General features: G+C 41.3%; 1 protein-coding gene across 2 annotated transcripts in view; it reads left to right on the top strand.

Annotated features, from left to right (window-relative positions):
- The window catches only part of tbc1d22a (TBC1 domain family, member 22a), a 162,648-nt gene extending 154,746 nt beyond the window's left edge, over nucleotides 1-7,902 (top strand). For both annotated transcript variants that reach the window (XM_026147265.2, XM_026147266.2), the window contains exon 14: nucleotides 3,870-7,902. In XM_026147265.2, coding sequence (XP_026003050.1) covers nucleotides 3,870-3,998 — 129 coding nt within the window. In that variant the 3' untranslated portion in view covers nucleotides 3,999-7,902. The remainder of the gene's footprint in view (nucleotides 1-3,869) is intronic.
- Nucleotides 7,903-23,178: the final 15,276 nt, after the last annotated feature.

Genomic DNA, 23,178 nt, shown 5'->3' with positions numbered 1-23,178 from the left:
TTGTTAACATTTTTATCAGCGCTCGCTCGGTACCTGTGAAAATTTGTATTATTATTTTTTTTCCCTTTTGAGAAACTCCAGCAAGGTTTTAACGCATTCCAAGGGCCTCAGGTTCATCAAAGTCAGTCAATAAAGTAATCTGCAGCTAGTCTCCTGGAAAAACATATTTCTACATCAGCTGAATGTCAAAACTGGTATTCAGCTGACTTCACCTATAACTTATTCAGAAGACCGGGGTGAAGCGAAAGCCTGATCTCAGAAAATATCTAGCCAGGATGGCAGCTTGGAGCTTAATTAGTTGAAGAAAGCATGTGCTCCCCCCCCCCCCCCGCTCCCTCGCTCAGAATACAAATGATTTTTGGTGAAAAGTCACCGGGGTCGTCTCACCGCCTCATTAAAACCGAGCGAGGATGGGAAAAAAATTAATGGAGCCAAACACCTTCAATTTAATACGTAGGAGGGTAAACTAATACAAAGTGCCTTGCTGTAGTAAATATCCCCACTTAAAGTTTTGTATAGTTTGACTTTCTCAGTAGTCGTAGAAAGATCAGCGTGAAGATGCAGGAGCACATCGACGCGTCCGCAGCGTAATGGTTAAAACCACGATTGCGACGCGATTAGGTTTCGGTATTTGAAAGCGTCTTCGAATCCTTTTTGTAACAGGGTCACATCCTCTCGGATAGCAGCGAACTGCTTAGGACTCAGATGAGTGTAGACACCACAGTCCCAACGTGATTTGTCCTTCGATGTGATTATCAGCAGCGTGATTGGTTGTAAACCCTGTTGTCACGGCAATGATTTCAGCCTTGATGATGAAAGCTCATGGGACACTGATCCGTAGCATGCAGACACACACACACACACACAATCGCTCTGTCTCACTGCTAACCAGTCTCATTCCCCTTTGAGAGAGAGGCATTAGTCGGTGAGATTGAACTCTTGCATGTGTGTGTGCGAGTGTGTGTCGCTGTTGTCTGTCTCCTTACTTACCCAGTAATGTACAAAACAGGAATCTGGGGAAAGGCTCAAGCTCCACTGAATTGTACTTGACATTTTATTCTTTCTTTCCTGATTTTTTTTTTCTCTCTTTCCCTCTCACACCATACCCTGGACCCCTTTTTTCTGTTTCCGTCTCACAGCTGTTATTAAACCACTTTGACTGAGTTAATAACATCTGTGTCACACGCACACACACAAAAGCAAGTGTAACTGTGCCTGTCTGCTACAGTACCTTGTGCAAACCAGAACCGCAAGTGTGCATCTTGGTGTTATCTGTCTAAATACACTAATTATTATACTGGGTTTGGTGTACCTGTACACTTTTTTTAAAGATGGTAAAATGAAAATGAAAAGCAGAACAGAAAGACTTAATATAAAGATTTGAGTGAAAGATGATCATGGAAACATTGTGTTATTTAAAAGCTAAACAAAGAAACAATCAATAATTGAACTGAGCAGACCTCTCATTTTGAAATTTATGTAAGTAAATAAGTTTTATGTTTGAAACCAAAGTCGTTTCCAATAAAAATAAATGGGTTCTTAGAATTTTCTCTACCCACATTTACAGTCTTTACATAAAATAACACAGCAGCCTGCCCTCCAACAGCAGTTCAGATTAGCACATTTCTAAAACGTCTTAAAGACAGTCGTAGCTGACGCTTTCCTGAGGTCATTTGGAGGTTATTCCAGAGTCGTAGCGCGATGACAGCATAGGTGTGACCCGCCCTCCCCATTTTGATATCAGGATTACGAAAGGATCTTGGGGGAATGTATGTATTCAGCACATTGACCACATATGCAGATGTAAGACTGTTTAAGGCTCTAAATGCGAACACTTTCACATTTAGTGTATTCTGTAATGCATGGGGAGCCAGTGCAGGACTGCTTTGTCAGTAACCTGCAGCAGCATTCTGGACAGAAATGTTCATGATGCACACGCAGGGCAATTCTCTTTAGCAATGCTGCTGGAATATGTGGTGTATGGTTTGGCTTTCTCTCACTAAGATGAGCTTCCCTGTCTATGTTGCACCAGAGGATGTTTTTATCATCAAGCATTAATGATGCCTTCATAGATGTGCAAGTCACATCCATGTGCAGAGATCCATACTTCCACAGATGCTGGATTTTGAGCGTTTTTGATGGTTTCTCTCCTTTTTAGCCAGTCCCTGATTCCTGAGTCCATGCACCCCAAAGATTTGTACTTCCCAGCTTTTCTGTGCATTCTTTATGTGGTTATGTTTATCACATCTGATCAGTGGCCTTTGCACATCATTGTGTTTCCTATGTCCTTTGGATCCGATTAAGGGGAACAAACTGAGCGGACACCATACACGAGGCATCTATGTATAAGTTACCTGGTGGAGAGGGAATCTTATATGCTTAAGGCCACTACAGGACCCCGGACTCAAGTCCACATCAGGTCATTTTGTGTATCATTCCTCTCCCTTCCTGCTTTCCTGTCTGCGCTGTATTCGACTTTCAAGAAAAGGCTGAAAATGCCAAAAAAATATATGAATATATATAAAAGGCAGACAACAAGCCAAGGCATTTAATTAAAACATTGCACCCAGCTTCTGACATTAGCCAGATCTACACAAATTAAAAGCTCGTAATCCTGGCAGACCTTTTATCAAACGCAGTGCGTACCAGGTCGAGGGAAGTGGTGCAGCTGTATTGGCTCTACTTGTTTTTCCTTTGCCAAAGGAAGAGCTCGTCTAGAGTTCTTTGCTGGGTCTTGCTTGAGTTCCAGAGAAGAAGTACAACTAGGTCACCTTTTCACCTGCTAGATGAAAAGGTGACCCAGAGAGCAGCTAAACTGGAGCAAGCACATTTACAACTGACTGAGAGTTGGCCGGAGAACAAAGCAGACCATGTTCACGTGTGAGCTGGCCAACGGGATGAATATTTGGCTATCAGCAGATGGCCAAATCCACTTCTGTTTGGTGAGGGCATTTGTGTATGTGCGTGAGAGAGAGTGTGATTTTTGACTTTTTTGGTAAAGTGCAATTGCCGCTTTGCCCTGGTGGTTAAGCTGGCTACATGTTCACATTATGCCACCTTACAAGGTCATTTATTAGCATTTCTTGTTCGTCTCCCTGCCTGTTTGTTGTTTAAAAGCCAGGAGAGCCACCTTTTTGATTTATTTCAGTGTTTTGACTGATGGATATTGTTCAACTTTTAAAAGAATTTTATTATTATTATTATTATTTAGGTCCTATAAGATGACGGTGAGGTCCTACCATCTCTGGAAAAGGCATAAATCCAAATTGGGATACAGAAAGTTTTATTTTCTGAATATAATTACAAGATGATGGATTCTAAAGTTCTGTCCTTAAGTGAAGCAAAGAGCCCAGACTCTTTTTCTCTCTTATTCTCTCTCATTGATTGCCTAACCATGTACCAGCTTTGTCTTACATTACTGTGAGACAGAAGTAGTGCTTCCACTCTCATTTATAATAAGTACAGCACCTCGACCCCCCAAATTGGTTCCTTGTCAGGTACAGAGGAATCAATGTACGAGCGTGATTCTGACCTGAAACCACGCTGCTGAGCTTGAAAAATCCCTAGTTTTGTGTGGATATAATAGCCGACAGTATAAAAATTCATCAGCTGCTGCCCACAGATTGTGATTTCCCTTTTTTCTTTCCTCATGTCCTCCTCTAGCCTCTTTTAATATTGATCAGATACACATTTATCTTTGCCTTTCCTCTTGCATCAATATTTTCCTTTGGCCCCTACACACACTCTCCAGTGTTTGAGTTTTACTTTTTAAATCTTTTTTCTCTCTGAAGCTGATTAGATTGATTAGATCTTGTCGTCATGCATCTTGCGGTTTTGCGTCTAAATAATGTCTTTGTTTCTTTCATCAGGGCCTGATGATCCTCTTACAGAACCTTCCCACGATGCACTGGGGCAACGAGGAAGTGAGCGTACTGCTGGCTGAAGCCTACAGGTTGAAGTTTGCCTTCGCTGATGCGCCCAACCACTACAAGAGATGATAAGCAAGGGGCGGGGGAGGGGGCTCCCTGTGTTCCTCCTTTACTCCCCCCAAAGTGGTCTACTGAACTCAAAGGCCTCTATTCCCACACAGGAAGGAGCTCCCTTTTCTTAACCTCCTTTTCCCTTATTGGCCGGTGGGCCTTTCAGCTACTAAGAGATTTTTGAATCAACCAATGACTGCGAGGATGTGCGGTGTAGCATTCTAACATGTTGATGTGGAGCCTTTTTTTTTTTTTTAATGATTATTGTGTTCTCTGATTAGCTCTGAGCAGTGCAGAGTCCTGTTCTTTATCACTGCAAGCTGACAGCTGGGAGATCAACCTAAGGCCCGATGCAAAACCAGGAGCTGTTGCTCAGCACCACCTGCGGTCTGGCTCCGAAAAATGCCTCTTTCTGCTAATTATTTCCATAACCATGGTAATACATAGTTGATTTTTTTTGTTCCCTGAGGCAAAATGTGATCTTTTTCCTTTTCAGTTTGCAAAGACAAAGAAAGATGTCAAAGGGCATTGCACTAGATACTTTACTTGCCCCTCCCCCCCACAGATTGTTTTTCTTCGTGACCCTTCCAAGACTTTTGAAGCAAGACACTTTGTCAGTCAGTGAGAGGAGGCATGTGTACTTCCTTCCATTAAGCCAATCACACACCAGCTTTAAACCCTCATTGTCCAGTCTCATCACTGCAGCGTCTCGTTGTTTGAATGTAACGCAAACAGTGGCAGGAGGCTGCAGAACAGGAGTCACATACACAGATCAACATCAAAGAACATAAGAAGCCATTAGGAGGGAGAATGCTACCTAGTCCCACTTGTTAGGGTTCTTTTTTTCTTTTTTTGCTCCTCAGACCTGCCGCATGTGAAGGGCCACGTCTTATTATCAACTTCTCCTTCTTTGTGAATGTAAGACTACCTCAGAACACGCATTGTTATTACACGGTTATACACATAATGAGGCGTTAGCAGACATAAAGAAAGAATAACTCAGATTCACATTGGTCTGGGTGGGTGACAGGCCAGATCTGAAGTTGAAGCTAAATTCCGAAAGAGCACAATCGACACGGTTTGGGGACCTTTTGTTTTTAAGTTTTCTGCCCAGAATATATAAAATATGGATTGGACTGTTTAGAGATCACCAGCAAGGCGGGGCCTGAGCTTAAAAGATGTATTTCCATATAAACACGTGAAACTAGAAGGGTTTATTTGGAGGCTCCAACTTAATGGAAGTCTTGCAATTTTAAAATGCAATTACACACGCTTGATCTATTTCGGCTCTCGTAATTTATTTATGTAGAAGCTCTGCACGCAGATCATCGGGATTATCCTAAAAACGTACCAATACATAAATAAGTAAATAAATAATTACAAAGCTGTTTCTTTGCTTATGACCATCCATCCCATTGCCTCTATAATGCTGTTTGTAAGTACCCTGTAATCAGGCGTCAGCACGGTGCTTACTGAACTCTGTGAATATAATAGGAAGTTGACAAGCTTAGCAGGTGACAACGATTCATCACGCCCTTTAATTAAAAAGCGTTTGCATAAATAAGTTATACAACCTGCTTCTTGTTTTTGCACACACAACTCTCCGCCTTACATTAGTCGTTCACACGTTGCTCTGTTCTTATAGAGCACATGGGATGTCTTACGCAAAGTCAGTAGCACCATATTGGTGTGATGTTAGGTGGTGGTGGTGGGGGGGTAATCAGACATTCATGACATAACACAAAGCTGTTAACGTTTGGATCCTCCTGTCGCAACTCCGCCAGGATCCATTATTGTCACCCGAGCCGAAAAAGGCGGCAGGCGTAGGTGTGTGAAGGGAAGATGGAAGGAGAGAGGGGAAGGGAGGGTGTTGTGTTTCTTTGGAAGTTCAGTCCCTTTTTTCAGTGAGAGCTGTCAGTCTTTGATCACATGTTGAGGGTTTGGGCTTTTTTTTTTTTTTTACCCAATCTGCACCAGTTTCACAAGCCCCTCATCTCCCATGCTCTCTGACAAGGAAAAACTGCACTTAATTTAAAAGTCTAAAAAGTCCCCTCCCTTTTTTTGTATGAGATATATTCTTTCAGTCAGCATTTTAAATTTGTCTTTTTCATTTAGGTTTTATTTTTTTAAATGCCTACATATGTTTACGTTTACATGCCTGTAAAGTTGTGCCTGACTCTGGAGACACGAGACAAACACCCTGATTGTGTTTTTTGACCACAGATGATTTTTTTTTTTTTGTTTCGTTTGGTTTTTTTTAGGTTTTAAATTTGTGCAAGCAATATGAAGTCATTTTTAATTAGTAATAAAATCAAAGGAAATATTATTTTGACTACAGAAACCACCAGCACGAGCTGTTGAATTACACTCTGGGCATTTATGCCATAATAAAATAACCAATAACCCATCCCTAAACCCTCCCCATCCCTTAAGAGGCTTGTCAAGCTTTGCATTCCTGCACATGCTGAAAGAACATGCAGTGAATGGGCTGTGGCTGTAGTGCTACTCAGCATTTAAACAGTTTGGCGTCCGCAGTTAGCAGCTTTATGAAATTTGGGTGAATTGCCACTCCAGAATCGCCAGTCAGTCAAACAGACCAAAATCATCCCAACCATGTGTTATGAACCTGCAGTCTCGTGGCTTTTGAAATGGTTGCTTCAAAGACAGGGGCCAAGTCTGCATCCACATGCAGTTAGTTGCCATGTTCAAAGCAACTTGGTCTGTCAAAAACATGATAAAAAAATAAGAATCAGTCTGCTACCACTTTACAACCAGAATGCAACCAGTTGCCAACCAACTGAGACAAGTCCCCTATTGCAAAGATGCACATTGCAGACGAGTTGCACTCATCAGAGCAGACCGACTCTTAATTGAGTCGGTCTGCTCACTACCAAATGTTTTAAAGTGTGTTTTTTTTTTTTTTTTTTTTAGCATAGTTACTGGAGATGATATTTGCTTATGTGATCTGTACGTTGTTATTTAAGTTAGAAAACTGACGCCACTGAAGCCACTTCTGAGTTTGAGTGTTACATTTTTTAATCACGAATGCAAAGCTTGACAGGCACAGCAGCAGTCAATAAGGTTGGGCAGGGGTGAGCGAGCAGTCAATATTTGTCCCATTTATTACCCATAACCTGACTTCTCACAACATTAAACTGCCTTATTGCACACATTCATATGGATATGAACACTGTAAGGGGTAAAAGCAATGTTGGTGGTGAACACCGATGCTCCAAGATAACAACAAATGTGGGGGTCGAAAGCCGCTGCAGTGTGTGTGTGTGTGTGTGTGTGTGTGTGTGTGTGTGTGTGTGTGTGTGTCAAAGGCAGAGAGTAGGTAGGTTTGAGCCCCCCTCCGTTTCTGCTGTTATGCTATATGCAGTGTTTTCCCTTTAATAAGAGTCAGCTGCCTACACACACTTCTGCGAAGAGAGGTGAAATTAACAAACAAACACAGGAGCAAATTCAGTTGCAATCTGAAGTTTGACTCTCAACACACACACAAACATATCTCCATGGAGATGAATGTCTCAGCGGCATCAGGTTGAAACCCCTTTTTTCTATTAGCCCACACACACACACACACACACACACACACACACACACACACACACACACACACACACACGGCAAACTTCAAACACTCTTTGGAGCATCTTCAGGAGTGCGTCCTTAAGTAACATTTCCAGCTGCTTTCATTTCTCTTAGAGTAAAATCTGTCTATGAAAACCAAACTGAAGGAAAAAAGAAAAATCCTCCCTCATGTGTTTTGTCTCCAGAAAAAAAGAATCAAATAATACTAGAGCATGTGGGTGACAGGAGTAGCAGGTGTTGAATTTAAAAAATAAATGTGTACAGAGAAGATTTTGAAACAAAAATCTGTAAATAGAAAGTGTAAATAAATCCTATATATATGACATCACGCTGTACGTATGTGCCTGTTTTTTCCTCAAGCGTGCGCACGTGAGCAGAGAAATCGACTTGCTTTTTCTGCATATCGCACGTCCGACCGCGGTCAATTAAACTCGACGGGTTTTCCGTATTCCAGAGCGCCGTGCCTCCGCTGCCTCCTTGTAGCAGCACGTCTGCGATGTGTGTGTAATCTGTCTCCCGGCGAGTCCGGAATGAAGCTCTTTGCTGTGATGAAAACACAGAAATGATGCAGATGCTTTAAATCAAAGCCGCCGCTGCTGTTTGTTATATGTGTGTAATGAGCATGCTAGTACATTAGCCAGTGCCGCAAGAAGGCCGTGGCTAACAGCTGTGCTAATGTGCAGCATGTAATCATATTGGTTGCCTACACACACACACACACATCTAAGAGGTACACACATACACTGCTTGTGTGGAGGAAATGGCAGCAGCAGCTCAGTTAATGAGACTTTTTCCCTTCCCTGTGTGTGTTTCAAGAGAAGGAAAGCAGCAGACACACAAAGACACGCAAAACAACAGCCAGACTGCTTTCAGTTGCAAACAGGAGAGCATACCTGTGCGTGTGCAAGTGTGTGTGTGTGTGGGGAGCAGCCCACAGTAGAAGCTCCCTCTTGCTCTCGTTAGGTTGACTGATGTTCACACAGGCAGCCAATTATGGAGTGCCGGTCACCGAGGACTTCAGTCACTTCATGGGAAATTAAAAATACATTAAAACCAACAATGGTCGCAGGAAGGCGCCGGTCGTGCGCTCGCGCACACATTAGGGCAATAAGAGTGAACGGTGGGAGGAGGCGTGCCAGCAAAGAGCCAGCTGGAGCTCTCTCTCTGTAGCTAAAGAGATGTAGCGCAATTATTAGCATAATCAACTTTTCCTTCAGCTTTCCTTCTCACATATTGTGGCTGTTTTTCTTTTTTCTTTATTCGTACAGTATGTCACTATTATTATATCAGCATTTGCTGTTTTACCTCCCAAATCCTGGTTAACTCCCTCCACCCAATTTATAGTCCTGTAAAGAAGTATTTACCTGCATGAGTCCTTTTCATCAGGGGCTCACGCTGGCAAATGTTCCAGCACTCTGGGATCATTAAGGCAGGAATGTCAAGACTCCGATTTTGAAGTCGTGTCTAAAAATCTATTTCCTGATTCAATTTTTTTTGAAGAGTGGATCCGAGCAGCAACGGCATTACAGTCACACTATAGCATAAAGACGCAGATTGAGGATGACTCCGGAGAGGATTGTAGATGCACTGTGGAGGCACAAGGCAGCTGTGATGTAAATCAGCTTCAGTCTAAAGGGAGAGAACCAAATATGTCAGGCAGTTCACTAACTAACCTAGAAACAATAAAAAACACCCATAAAACAGCCATAAGAAAGTCATCAACAGTCTACCAAAAGTCAGTTGTGTGTTTATTGCTAGTGTATAGGATTATCAACATTTTTTCTTCATCAGTCACAGATTCTGAAAGCTTCAAGTAGAAATAAGCTGTGTCCCAAAACGTCGGCTGCATCCTCCGGAGGCCGCGTTTGAAGGCCGATTACGTCACACCCAGGCGACGAAGGCTGTCCCAATTTGTCGACTCCTTGAAATGCGGCCGACAAATGCGTCCTTCATTTTTCCGAATTTGAAGGATGGGTCGGGTGTGTCCTTCACCATATCCCAGAATTCATAGCGTGGCCCAGCCAAATTTCAGCTGCCAACAATGGCGGCCGCTGCTAAGTTTTAAAATTAGTCTTATTACTCTTTCTGGGTCACAAAATAAACTTTTAACATATTTTCAGGCGAGAAAGTAGCTGTGTAAATTTCAAAGATCTGCTTGGTTTATCAAGACATCGCATATTTGCGAAAGTGCGCCGACGTTTTTGGAGACGTCTGTTAGCCACCCGCTCGATAGCAAGCCGGGGGGTTTAGTGGTCACTCGAGCCGGCGAGAGCAGCGGAATCGCGGCTTCATCGTTTTCAGGTCCGCTCTTTGCTACTCAGGTTAAACATGATATATAAGTCACTCGGACAACTTAAAAATGTAGTTGTTTGCCTTTTTTTTCTGTGTTTTATTTGTTCCGGAGTAAATCGGTTTGGCTGAGATCAAAGTTATTAGATTATTATATTAAATAAAACGTTATTAATCTATCTGGTGGGTTCCTCCGGGATTTTCTCAACAGCTGAATAAACGTCAAACAGAAAACTGATTAAACAGAAGTGTGAGACAGTCGAGAATTTACGCCAGTGTCCTGTTATATTTTAGATAGCAAGGAGCAGATGGCTGAGTTTATTAAACTCCACCGACACAGCGGTGACGCAAATCTGAAGGCTAGACCGTCCCGTTTCACAGCCTCACACTTCCGGCCTTCTCGGTCTTCGAAGGACCCAGCCCACGTAGACCGCGAAGGCCAGGTCCTCCGAACGATGCAGCCGACGTTTTGGGACACAGCTATGATCTCTCCAGTGAGAAGCAAAAATACATTGTATTGCCAAAAGTATTCACTCACAGGGCGGGGTCAGCACATGCTGAGGAGCGTGGTACGCAGAGGTCATCAACTTTCTGCAGTCAATCAGTACAGACCTCCAAACTTCACATGGTCCTTGGATCAGCTCAAGAACTGCGCATAGAGAGGTTCATGCAATGGTTTTCCATGGCCCACCAGCTGCATCCAGGCTTTACATCACCAAGTGCACTGCAGAGTGTTGGATGCAGTGGTGTAAAGCACACCACAGGACTATGGACCATTGGAGACGTGAATAATCACACTTCTCTATCTGGCAATCTGACGGACGAGTCTGGGTTTGGGCGTTACCAGGAGAACAGTACTTATCTGACATTGCCAAATGTAAAGTTTGGTGGAGGTTATGGTATGGGGTTGTCTTTATGAAGTTGGGCTTGGTCCTGTAGTTCCTGTGAATGGAACTCCTAATGCCTCAGTACCAACACATTTTGGACAGTTTCATGCTCCCAACGTTGTGGTAACATTTTGGTCCTTTCCTGTTCCAACGAGGTCCATCCAGACATTGATGAGCAAGTTTGGTGTGGAAGAATTTGAGTGGCCTACATAGAGTCCTGACCTCAACCTGACAGAACATCTTGGAGATGAATTAGAGCAGACTGCGAGCCAGGCCCTCCCATCCAACATCTGTGTCCGACCTCACAGATGTTCTTGTAGAAGAACGGTCAAAACTTCCCATAAACTCTCCTAATCCTTGTGGAAAGCCGTCCCGGAAGAGGTGATGCTGTTATAATTGCAAAGAGTGGGCTGACACATTATTAAACCATATCGATTAACAATGGGATGTCACCCAGTTTTATATGTGTGTGGTGGCAGATGAGCGAATACTTATTAGTGGACGGTAATCTAAGAAAGAACAACGATCCAAGATGCCCAGTTTGTAGTCCATCCTCAGAACTTAGTTGCACCTCACAAAAGTCTGATGTAAGTGCAGTTATCTTTTCTAAGTCCAAATAAAATCTCACAGTGGGGAATATCATGAGGTGAAGGAGAGTCTTTTGTTTTTACTTCCCCCACTGAACTACTGTACAGTGCTTCATTTCACAGTCATTGCTGTCATCTCGGTGATTGTCCTAACAACAAGAATTTCCCCTTTTCATTATAATTTTTTGATTTCTCATCCAGATGAGAAGGTAAATTAAACACCTCCACGCTGTCTCTGATACCACTTGAATCAAGACACAGCAGGCCGAAGTAGAGAGTCAACTTAAAACTTAACAGCTTAAAAAACACTGAGCAATTTTGGTGATTGTTTGAGAACAAGTAAAGCGGTCACTACAAGGAGGAAATTAAGGCCTATAAGAAGTGGATTTACTACACTTTAACACTTTAAGACATGTTTTATTCTAATCAGCTGGTCTAACAGTAGAAGTAGGGGGATTTATCAGCCACTGACATTAAGCGACAGAGAAAGTGCTCCACTTTAAAGATGGCGGTGCAAGTGTGTTCTTCAGAGATTATATTTGAAGGCTATTAAAGGAATGCACTTTGCTTGAACTTCTGCAACAAAGAGCTGATCTGTCCTTTGATTTTGACTTTTTTAAAGTCTTAGTTTTTCAGCGAGCGGCTGATGATGTGAATCGGGAATTTCTGGAGATACGTGCAGCCTTATGAACTTCATGTCATCTATTTTACCTTTGCAGCTGTAGAGGGATATTAAAACTCAGCGTCGTACAATAAGAGCATGACTTGGAACTTCTGGAGACTTTTTATGGGATATGTTTGCAAGGTAAGAAAACTGAACTCCACAAATGAACCCTGACTGCTTACTCATCACATCAAGCTAAAGTTCAGCCTATTAGATTTGTTGTGTGTCTACTCATCACCGCTGACAGCATCATGGCAACTGGGATCAGCATGACTTTTATACATGAGTCACTCTGAATCCATCTTCAGACCATCTCCACACTACTGCTGTGCTCACGCACATTATCACGGCATGCAAAAGCATAATCCCACCACTGATTTTGCCTTGTAGCCTATTTATCACATGTAACACATACTGCACTGGCTCATTTCATCATATGGAAGTCCATATGTTTTTAGACCATGACCATTTTTCCTCCTCATTACATCACCACAGTGGATTTTAAATCAAACAATCAATACTCAGTGCAATCAAATTTATTTATATGGCACTAAATCACAACAATGTGCTTTATATTAAAAGGTAAAAAGCAAAAAGTAATACTGAAAAATAACATTGAGATGAACTCCTGTGAACAGGGACTTGGTGACAGTGGGAAGGAAAAACTCCCTTTTAACAGGAAGAAAGGGAAATAACTGGAAGACTGTTCCTGCTATAAGAGTAGTAAGTCCAACCATTATTCAGTCAGGTGCATTCTGACACAAATATTTGGGTAATATTTTATTAATACCTTCCATTTTTGAAGTTCAGCTTCTTTCTTTCTTTTTAAGCAAGTTACATAATGTTGTATTAGCTTCTGACAGTGTAATGGTGAAGAAATGAATTTGGCATCCAGTTAGGCATTTCATTTTCCCAATGATCTGGGAGACAGAAAACTAGTGAAAATGTTGTATTTAAGAGCTCAGTTTCGAGTATACAAGTAATAGTTTAAAATGTTTGCTTGAATTAGAAGATAGTGATTGAAACTAAAAATAGGTAAAAGTCTTAACAAATTATTTTGTCTTGTTTTATTAGAAAAAAGAAAAAGAAAATATAGAGGTCAATAACAGCCACTTACCGGTTTTAGTGAGAAATGAGCAGAAGTCTTCAATTTTGCTCAAACAGCTTTTTGCAGTGACGCCTCCCCCGGGTTAAGCTACCTAGATTTTCACCTAGAGTAAAAGTTGTTCTCATCCCTTCAGTGCTGTGGTGGCACTTTTTTTTTTCAGGTGATTGGGTGAGAGCAGAAAACTGCAGCACTTCGGGTCCAAATCACTTTATAAACTTTAATACAAATGTCCTCATTTCTGTACATTGGAGTGTATGTGTGTGTGTGTGTGGATATATATATATATATCTGTGATTTTGAATGTGGGTCTCAGTGTGTGCATGGGGAAGCGCTCACGTCCTCTATCATGGTTAGGCCACCAAGCTGCAGTGTTAGCTAAAATAGCAGCCGACCCCTCTGGCCTAAGCCTAAGTGACTCTGTAGCGATAAAGACAGAACCGTTAGCAATGACACACTGAGGATATGTAATTAACTGGTGTGTGTGTGTGTGTGTGTGTGTGTGTGTGTGTGCGCGCGTGCGTGTGCTACAGTTACTCCTGCTTTTCATTTGGCAGCTTAACCAATTCAATCCTGCCAACTGGACGGTAGATTCGTTCACACACTAATGGGAAATACTCTCATTGGCTTTCTTTGAATTAGTTTAAGGCTAAACTGATAAAGTACAACTCATTCTCTTAACCTTATCGTCGCGCTGCTGCACTAAAGATACCTGGGGCTAAACACTGTATCTGCACATCTGTATACATGTCAGTGTTGGAGCTGGTGTTTGATTACATGCGTGTGTGTGTGTGTTTGAAGGAGACAAAGATCATTGTCAGTCTGATCCGGTTTGATTTGTCATTTCTGCTGTGAAATGACACTTTACAGAGTGCCCTGCTGCATTGCCTTTAGCACAACAAAACCTCATACTGCGACACCGTTCCACCTGGCACGTTGCCATAGTGTGTGTTTAAGTGTGAAAGGAGATTACATACTTTGTCACTTTAAAGAATACGGCCTGTCTTTGTTGTAACGATGCCACTTGGCTGTGAGGGTAGGTTGTTACATACAGATAATGCAGAAAACCCAACTTATCCTCAGGTAAGTTTGATCGTCTTCATAATACAACACTGAGTGCTGGCACTGACCACCCTCAAAGGTCAGTCTGAGGTTGTGTGATGAAGGACAAATGTCAGTTAATAACACAGAGTTGTTCATATATTAAAGCCCGTAAGCCCACTCAGGCTTGAAACACTGCAAACGTTAGGCCGAAGCAGCCACCAGGTCAGGAGGTCTGTGTTTCATTATTTGGATCTGAGCTGTGTTAGATGGCTGGCTGCATTAGTTTTCCCATCAGCAGCACATCACAGGGGTTTTGCCTGGTCTGTACTGACGATGACTGTGTGAACAGAGGCGAGCTGAAATACAAATCCAACAGCTGTCGAAGACGAGCGTACACAAACTGCTGTTTGACTGTGTATCCCTGTATTTGCCTTTGACTGTGGATGTTTCCGCAGCCAGTTTGCTTTTCTGTCAGACCACGAGCTACAGTTAACACACTCCCCTCTCACCCCCCACCTGAGCTCGCCTCTTCACCTTCTCCACTCTTAATAGACCACTTTGAAGAAAAGAGGGACTAAAAAGAGCTACAGCAGACTTGTTTTTGGCACGTTGGAAGGATTTGTACAGTTTATAAACCACCTTAGCTGGATTAACTGTCACGATCCTGGGCTGTTTGACCCAGCGCTTTGAATTTTAATATAATTTGATGATTAAATGAACCCAAACATAAACCATAAACATCTAAAGCTCCTAGTTTGCACAGTTATAGTTCTCTGTTTATTAGACTTCCTTTGTGTTATCACCTCCTGTGTTTAAGTCTCCCTTGTCGGTTCGTCATCTTGAATCTTCGTGTCTTATGTTGTCAAGCTCGTATCATGTCCGCGTTTTGTTATGTATCCTGTTTTATTTTGAGGAGGTCCGGTGTCCCATGTTCATTGTGTTTAGTTTCAGTTCTCTTTTAGCGTCATTGTGTTCATTCTAATCAGCTGTTTCCCCCATGTGTTTCCACTCCTGTGTGCATTTAGTTTATGTGTTTTCATTCATTCCTCGTCCGATCGGCTGCTATCCTGCTGTGTCGTGTCATGTTTCCAGATCTATGAATCCATGCCAGGTTTCTATGTTCATATTCATGTTCACATTCCAGGGTTTTTTATGTTTAGGTGATTGTTTGCCTTTTGTTTTGTAATGCTTCACCAGCCTTAATAAACGGCTCACCATCAAACAAATTTTCTTATTCTTCTTTGGAAACTACATATGCATCGAATAAGACAAAGTAATCAAGTTACAAACAGGATTAGCATCTCATATTTACCAGATATGCATGGCAACACATTCCAGTGAGCCCCAAGAACCACTGTACCAAAAAATGTATTCACCAAAAACAACATACATGTCACCATTTGTTTGAGATCAGCTTCTACATATAATATATATAATTTGTAAGGATTTCAGCCTTCTAAAAATAATTCCCCAAAATCATATATCAGGGATAAGATTGTGACCACCTGCCTAATGTTTTGTTGCCCCCCCCCCCGCCTTTTGGTGTCAAAACAGCCCTGACCCATCAAGGCATGGACTCCACTAGACCCCTGAAGCTGTGCTATGGTATCTGGCGCCAAGATGTAAAAGACCCCTGAAGTCCTGGAAGTTGTGAGGTGGGTCCTCCATAGATCGACACATTAAATTTATCGTTGTGCTCCTCAAACCATTCCTGAACCGTTTTTGCTTTGTGGCAGGGACCATTATCCTGCTGAATCCAGCCATCAGCGAATACTGTATAAATGTAAGGACGTAACAATCCCTAGGCATGTCGTACATGTCGAAGTAACATCCACATGGATGGTGGGACCCAAGGTTTCCCAGGAGCACATTACTCAATGCGTCACACCCTCTCCATCGGCTTGCCTTATTACCATAATGCATGGTTGTGACGCACATGCACCCGGCCATCCACATTATGTAAAATAAAACATGATCCATCAGGCAAGTTCAACTTCTTCTATTGCCACATGGTCCAGTTCTGATGCTCACATGCCCATTGTTGGTGCTTTCGGTGGTGGACAGTGCTCAACATGGACACCCTGACTGGTCTGCGGCCATGCAGCCTCATTTGCAACAAATTGTGATGCTCTGTATATTCTGACACCTTTTCTATCAGAACCAGCATTACATTTTTTAGTAATCTGAGCTTCAGTAACCCATCCACTAACAAGTGCCCTGATGAAGAGATAATCAGTGTTATTCACTTCACCTGTTAATGGTCATAATTAGGGATGGGTATTTTCACGATTCAGATTCCATTTTCGATTCTGTTTAACGATTCGATTCTTTATCGATTCTCTTATCGATTCTTATTTTTAAAGAAGGAGAACACTAAGGTCGATTAGCTTAGAACTTTGTTTTATATCTTCTCTTTGAACAAGATAGAAATTTAGGAGTAATATGGCCTTACAAAGCCAACAGTGAGATCTTAAGAGATCCACAGCCTACTGCTCTTCAATGGGGTGTCACAGGGTCCTCAGGAAAAAAAATTGTAAATGTAAAATAATAAAATAAATATTGTTCTGTAGCAATAACAAAGTATAACATAAATTATTCTGTAGCAATTACACAAGAATATCCAGTAATGTCCCTGCCTACAATTAAGCACATTCACTTACTGAAAATCGGGGGCATCTGCTGTGGCAAATGGGTGCAAGCCTTTGACCACAAACTTAGTCACTGCTCGGTGACATTCGTCTATCCTGGCCTGAAAGGAGACGCTACTGGTAGACTGCAGTGAGAACTGCCAGCATCTGAGCCAGCCAGACTCTGCCTGTCTCTGTCATCATGGTCACCTAAATGCACAGTAATGGCAGGTTTTGTAATAAGGAAGATCGCGCTAACATAATATGCACTGTTAGTTGATTATTTACCTGCCACATTAACGGGAGAGGACGCGCAAACGTTACCACTGCTGCTGGGTTGACGCCGTGTTTCCTGCCAGGTAAATGACGCTCCGCAACGTGGTGACGTCATTCGGGGGCGACTGGAATCGATAAGGGAATCGTTTGCAAAAATGCCAAACAATTCGAAGGAATTGAAACAGTGGGAACCGGTTCTCAACGAAAAACGTGTTTCGATACCCATCCCTAGTCATAATGTTATGCCTGATCGGTGTAGATATTGATAATCCTGGTACCCAAGTCAGTTTATATAGTAAGTGTCATCCAGATTGATGCCTAGGAGGAGTTAGGGAACATACGCTATGCTATGATCATTTATAATAGGATGTACACATGGAAGCAGGAACCCCTTGCAAGACCAAAATGTGTGTTCAAGTCCAACTCAAGACCCATTTTGAAGTGATGCAGGGTAACAAATACTCTTCACCTGCTACACTTGTTTGTGGAATACCTCAGGGCTCTATTCTGGGCTATCTTATTCTCCCTATACATGCTCCCATTAGGCTCTGTTTTTCAGAAACACCAGATTTCCTATCACTCTTATGCAGATGATACACAGTTCTATCTCTCTCTAAAATCAGGTGCTGATAGTACATTGCATAAAGTTTCAGATTGTCTTAGTGACATAAAATGCTGGCTGTCTCTGACCTTTCTCAAACTAAACCATGACAAAACTGACATTGTAATTTTTGGCAACAAAGACTCTGTTAGTCTCATAAGAAATTACTTGGGCCCACTATCAGCTAATGTACATCCCCATGTTAAAAATTGTATCTTCATTTTTGATTCTACCCTTAAGCTGGACGAACAAAAACCTCAGTTGTTCGTGACAGTTTTTTCCAGCTTAGGAGCATTTCTAAAGTCAAACTATTTTGTCATCTAAAGATCTGGAAACCGTTATGCCTTCATTTCATCACGTCTTGATTACTGTAACTCTCTCTATTTAGGCGTCTGTCAGTCAAGCCTGTCCTGCCTGCAACTTGTTCAAAATGCAGCTGCAAATCTACTGACAGGTACCAGAAGGAGAGAGAGTATTACTCCGATGCTCGCATCTTTACGTTGGCTGCCAGTTAAATACAGAATTGATATCAAGGTTTTATTATTTGTTTTTAAAGCTCTCCATGGTTTGGGGGTGTATACATATGCATGTATATGCATGTGCATGTGTACGTGTACATATATACTTGTATAGACAAGTGTATATAAGAGTCTGCTTGTGTGTGTATATATGGATGTTTTGTAATATTTACCTAGAAATATAAACCTAGAAATGTGTTTAATGAGTTCATCAGAAAGAACGCCGATTAAGGCAATTGTGCATTGGCTTAATTTTACAGACCAGGAAACTATGGTTTCATATTGATTAGACAAACTCAGCACTGTTCATTTTTTCAAAACATAGCTAAAGAAAATATCAGCTTGATGGCACTGCAACTCCTGGGAAAATTACTTATGTGTCTCTTCAACTGTGCTGGACAGAATAATAATAATAAAAAGAGACACAGTTAACAGCACAGCATTTACCCTTCTTCAGTCCTTCAAACTGCAGACACACAACGCCCCGGAGGCACCGAGTGCAAGCATCAGCAACAAAAGCACTGCTGAAGGATAATAGAAAAACACGATTTTGTCACGTTGTCATTCTATCAAGAGTAAAATATGACATTTTAAAAGTGAAAGAAATTGTGTTTGGCTCATTGTAAGTCAGACGGAAATGTAGGAGGTTATTTAGGTATAGCAGGTAATCTTTTTAAGTAAAGAGGTTGTTATGAATCACTTTGAAAAAAATTTAATCAAATATCAAATGAGAATTCACAAACAATTTCATAATGTGATGGGATCGCTTGTGGTTATAAAAGTTCAGATGATTATTACTCAAACCTTCAGCTCCCCTCAAGTTTTGGCTCACTATTTTGCTGTCTGACTTATGAGCTCTAGTTTTGTGCAAAAAAGACAAAAATGGATATACAATCTGCCATTTACACTACCACCAACAGATAACAAATACACACAGAAATTAGCTGGTGGAAATTGGACAGCAAGGTTAGGTCTAAGGAGTTTTTAGAAACCAATAAGAGAGCTAAAAAGTAAATGACGGGTGTTTCAGATCATTATTCCAAATATATTATTCGTTACTGCCCTGTAACTGCTAAATTTGAGCATCTGTTTGTGGACTAGAGCGTGTTTCTGCTGCCCTCAGGGAAAAAATATCAACCATATTTTTTTTTAACATGATGTGTCTAAAAAGAAAAAAGGGTAAAATAACCTGTCTGATTTCAATGTTTTTGGTTTGTACAATCAGCACCATGTCTGCATTTAGTCACCTTTCCCATTAAAATAAAATACAAATGACATGGTTTGTTGGCTACCTCTGAATTCTCTTAGACTCTTTTGGAAAAAGTAAATGAATTTCCCCCATTTTCTATTAAAAACATAACAGATGTAAAAAGCTTTAACAATCAGGCCTATATTAGAGTGGGTCACAATTACTCACTAAGCCGCTGTGTTCCGGAGAGCCAAAATACACACAATGACCTGGCCTAAAATGACACTACTTAGTCCCATTATCTCCTCTTCATCCTCTCCTGCCTCTCGCACAGAGCAGTGATTCACAGAGACTTTAGAGGGCTTGTTACTGAAGCTGCCTTGTTAGCAGCTTTGATTAATCTTCATTTGAATTTCAGAAGAGGGCTAAACTGCTGCATTTCATGGATGTGGTGATTTTAGGGATTGGTGGTGATTTCAAGATTGTTCAGCCCAATGTGATGGAGGGATAATATTAGACTGTGTTCAAAGTAGAGGGAAGAAACTGGTGGAGCGGACATCAACAAAATATTTTTAAACATGCTGGTTATTCTTCATCTTCTTCCTCCTCATATCCTGAACTAAAGCCAGGGTTCTAACACATGAACATTTGCATAAACATACTTATTTATTCCTGAAATTGTCACAATTACTTGTTGTCAGCAGATAAACCACGTCTAACAACAAGCAAGCTAAACAACAGTGGTTAGCTATAAGCTAACATTATGCTAGCTAATATTAAGCTAGAGTGTCCTAAAATTAAAAACTTTTCTTTAAATAGAAACATAAAACAGTCTGATTATATTCTCACATTTTAAAAGAGTTTATTTGTCAGAGTCTAACAATGTTAGTGAAACTTTCTTTGAAGTTGGTCTAACACCAGCTAACAGGAGCTAGCAGTAGCAAAAACAGCAGAGCAGAAAAGGTTTTATAGCCCCCTCCAAAGTAAACAGATGTGGACCCCTAGCATATTGACAGCTGAGGTAAACAGCGGACTGACAGGCTACACTCACTACAGAGTTGTTTGTCCTAAAGTGGTCACCATAGCTAGGATTATGCAGTTGAATTATGAGAGGTAAGAAAACACAACTCAACTGATTGCAATGTACTGATATCTAGCAGTGAGATTTTACATACCTTACCTTTAAGGACTCATAAATGGTGCTTCAGTGGTGCTACAAATTGGGGGTAACTATAAAGGAAAAGTTTCTCATTTTCTTCTCTTTTTGCTAACAGCGAGGAAATGCAGCAACATCTCAGACTCTTAATCACTGAGAAAATTCAGAGTGTAGCTAAGAATTTAGAGGCCCAAAAGGAGGCTTGGTTAAAAAAAAATGTCAGCCAGCCCACTCAGCTAATATGTATTTTTAATTTGTTTCACCTCAGTTATTCCTTTGGAGTACATGAATGCTCTGCGGCACTGGCTCATTTGAATTGAAAATGACAAAATTCTATTTTTCATTTCAAAAAATATTATTTGTGTGATTTATTTCAGAAAGTAACACTGCTGAATATTTAACTAAAAAAAAAACCCTCACTTGTCAAGGCAGGATTAAACCTTGAGAAAAAGGAAAATCTGTCCTTCTGTGTGTTTACAGATGTATCACTAGAAATTTGAATAGACTGGAATGGGGTGCATTCATTTCAAAGTGAAAAGCCAAACTAATTTGGATTTAGAAGGAGGCTGCAATGTCAAAATAAATCCTTTGTGATACCTTATTGGTACAGTACACCTCATCTGGTTTATTACAATGGAGAGCGCTTCAGTTGGAAAAATCAGGCATCAGAGGATAAAACCTCAAGATCTGCTGTGAACGTGAGGCACCCGCTTGATTGCTGTGTAGTGCAATAATTTGGCAAACTGCTGAGCTAATTGAAGAGATGCGTCTACCTTGACACTTGATTTCTCAATAGCTTGCATATATTTATAGTCTGTCAGCTGCTCATTGTGTGTCTGTGTTAATCACTCCTTGGCAATATTGTGCACCAATTTAGTCCAGACAATCTCGACAATATGCCGTCATGCTGTCCGTCAGAATAAACTGTAATCATTGATCACACAGCAGCTTTATCTAGTGTCACCATTAACGCTTAAAAAGCTAAAAACTTTAGATTGATATCATTGCTTGTGCCTCTGCAATTATTCCCCTTACGGCACTTATCAGTTTATGTTGTATTGTTTTTTTCTTGGCATGTTGTATGTTTTCTGCTCGGCTCTATGTGCTACTTTTAAAAAAGAGGATCAACTTTGGCTATTGGCTCTGATTTGCTCAAGAATTTGCCATTGGTTTGGTGGTAGAATCGGTCTGTGGGCCATATTTTTCTCAGCAAGACACTGGATTATCGCCACAGTTCTTTTCAGTGCTTCGCACCAAATCTTTCTCTCTGTCTCATTGTGCCATTTCCTGGCTATTTCAAGGCAAACCTCAATTTTTTTCATGTCCTCATACTTTAAAAGCTTCAAAACCTGGGGGTATTACAATCATTACAGACCTCCACGAATACGCTTAAAGTCCTGTGAAAACAATTTGGAGTAAAAAACAAGACGGACTGTTTTCTTTTCATGGCGTTTTACTTATCATCTCACCATTGACTAATGATAACGTGTCTGTTCCTTTTCAGGAAAATATAATCCCGCTTGACATGAAAAGGTCCTCTGCAGACTAAATCAATCCTCATAGAGAAAGCAGTGAATGAGGTTGATGGTCCTATGCAGCAATTGTTGAGTCACGGGAGGTAGATGTGCAGTTAGGGGGCAGCTGTGTCTATTGTCAGAAGGATTAAGGATTTTCTAAATAAAGTGGAGACGAGGTGGATGGAGACGCTGGTGTTCCTTTAAATACTTCATTAGAAAAGTAGCATGGAAGATACAAGGCAAGAGCTTTTACAAAAAGACATACACAGTGACCTACCCACAGAAACTCTGGTGACAGTTAGCTACAACTGTGTAATGGGTATAATATTTTTTATAGCTCATAGAAAATGACCTCATTACATACACTGTCAAATCGGCACAGAATGATTAAGATTGATTGGAACATATTCACATTATATCTGTTTGCATTTATAAATTAGGCAACAAGTGTTTGCAAACCTTTGCCTCAGATAGATGCAGTCACTCTCAAACAGATTGGCAGACTACAGCTGTTCAGGCAGGCGTTTTCTGAATGAGTTACCTGTGCAATCAAAGGTGGTCGCCCAGAGGACGTTGCATGCTCGACTGCAGCTACTTGTCATTTTGCATGACCACCAGGAAACCTATGCTACTGCTAGTTGCAGGGAGGTTGTTGCTTTTACTTTGCCAAGAGGATACATGAGAAACTGGGACTGTTGTCGACACACATAACAGGCCCCGTTTCTCATGTAGCTACATGGCAAAATTAAATACCCACGCCCCCTGTTTTTGTTGCCTGAACAACCACCCATGTTACATCTCTATAGTATTTGAGACTTACCACATTCCAGAGAGACAGACAACCATTTACACCTATGGGCTGAAGAAGTCATTCGGTTGAGTGACGAAATGTTTCTCCCACTGAAAACCCCACGTCTAGATGAACAGAATCAACTTCTTTGGGATCACCAGTTGACCTAACGCTATCGACTGCATGTCTTTGTTACTGTAAGAAGAAGCTGGAGCATCCGGGGAGAACCCACATAAACATGGGAAGAACCAGATAGGCATCAAACCCATGACCTTCTTGCTGAGTGGAAACAGTGCTAACCATCATGGCATTTCTGATGCTGCAATTCTGTTGAGGATGCTATTGGTGACCGTT

The sequence above is a fragment of the Astatotilapia calliptera genome, chromosome 17 (assembly GCF_964374335.1).
Source record: "Astatotilapia calliptera chromosome 17, fAstCal68.1, whole genome shotgun sequence".
In the NCBI taxonomy this organism is placed as follows: Eukaryota; Metazoa; Chordata; class Actinopteri; order Cichliformes; family Cichlidae; genus Astatotilapia; species Astatotilapia calliptera.
The sequence above is the reverse complement of the archived record's forward strand: the minus strand, read 5'-3'. Positions and strand labels throughout refer to the sequence as shown.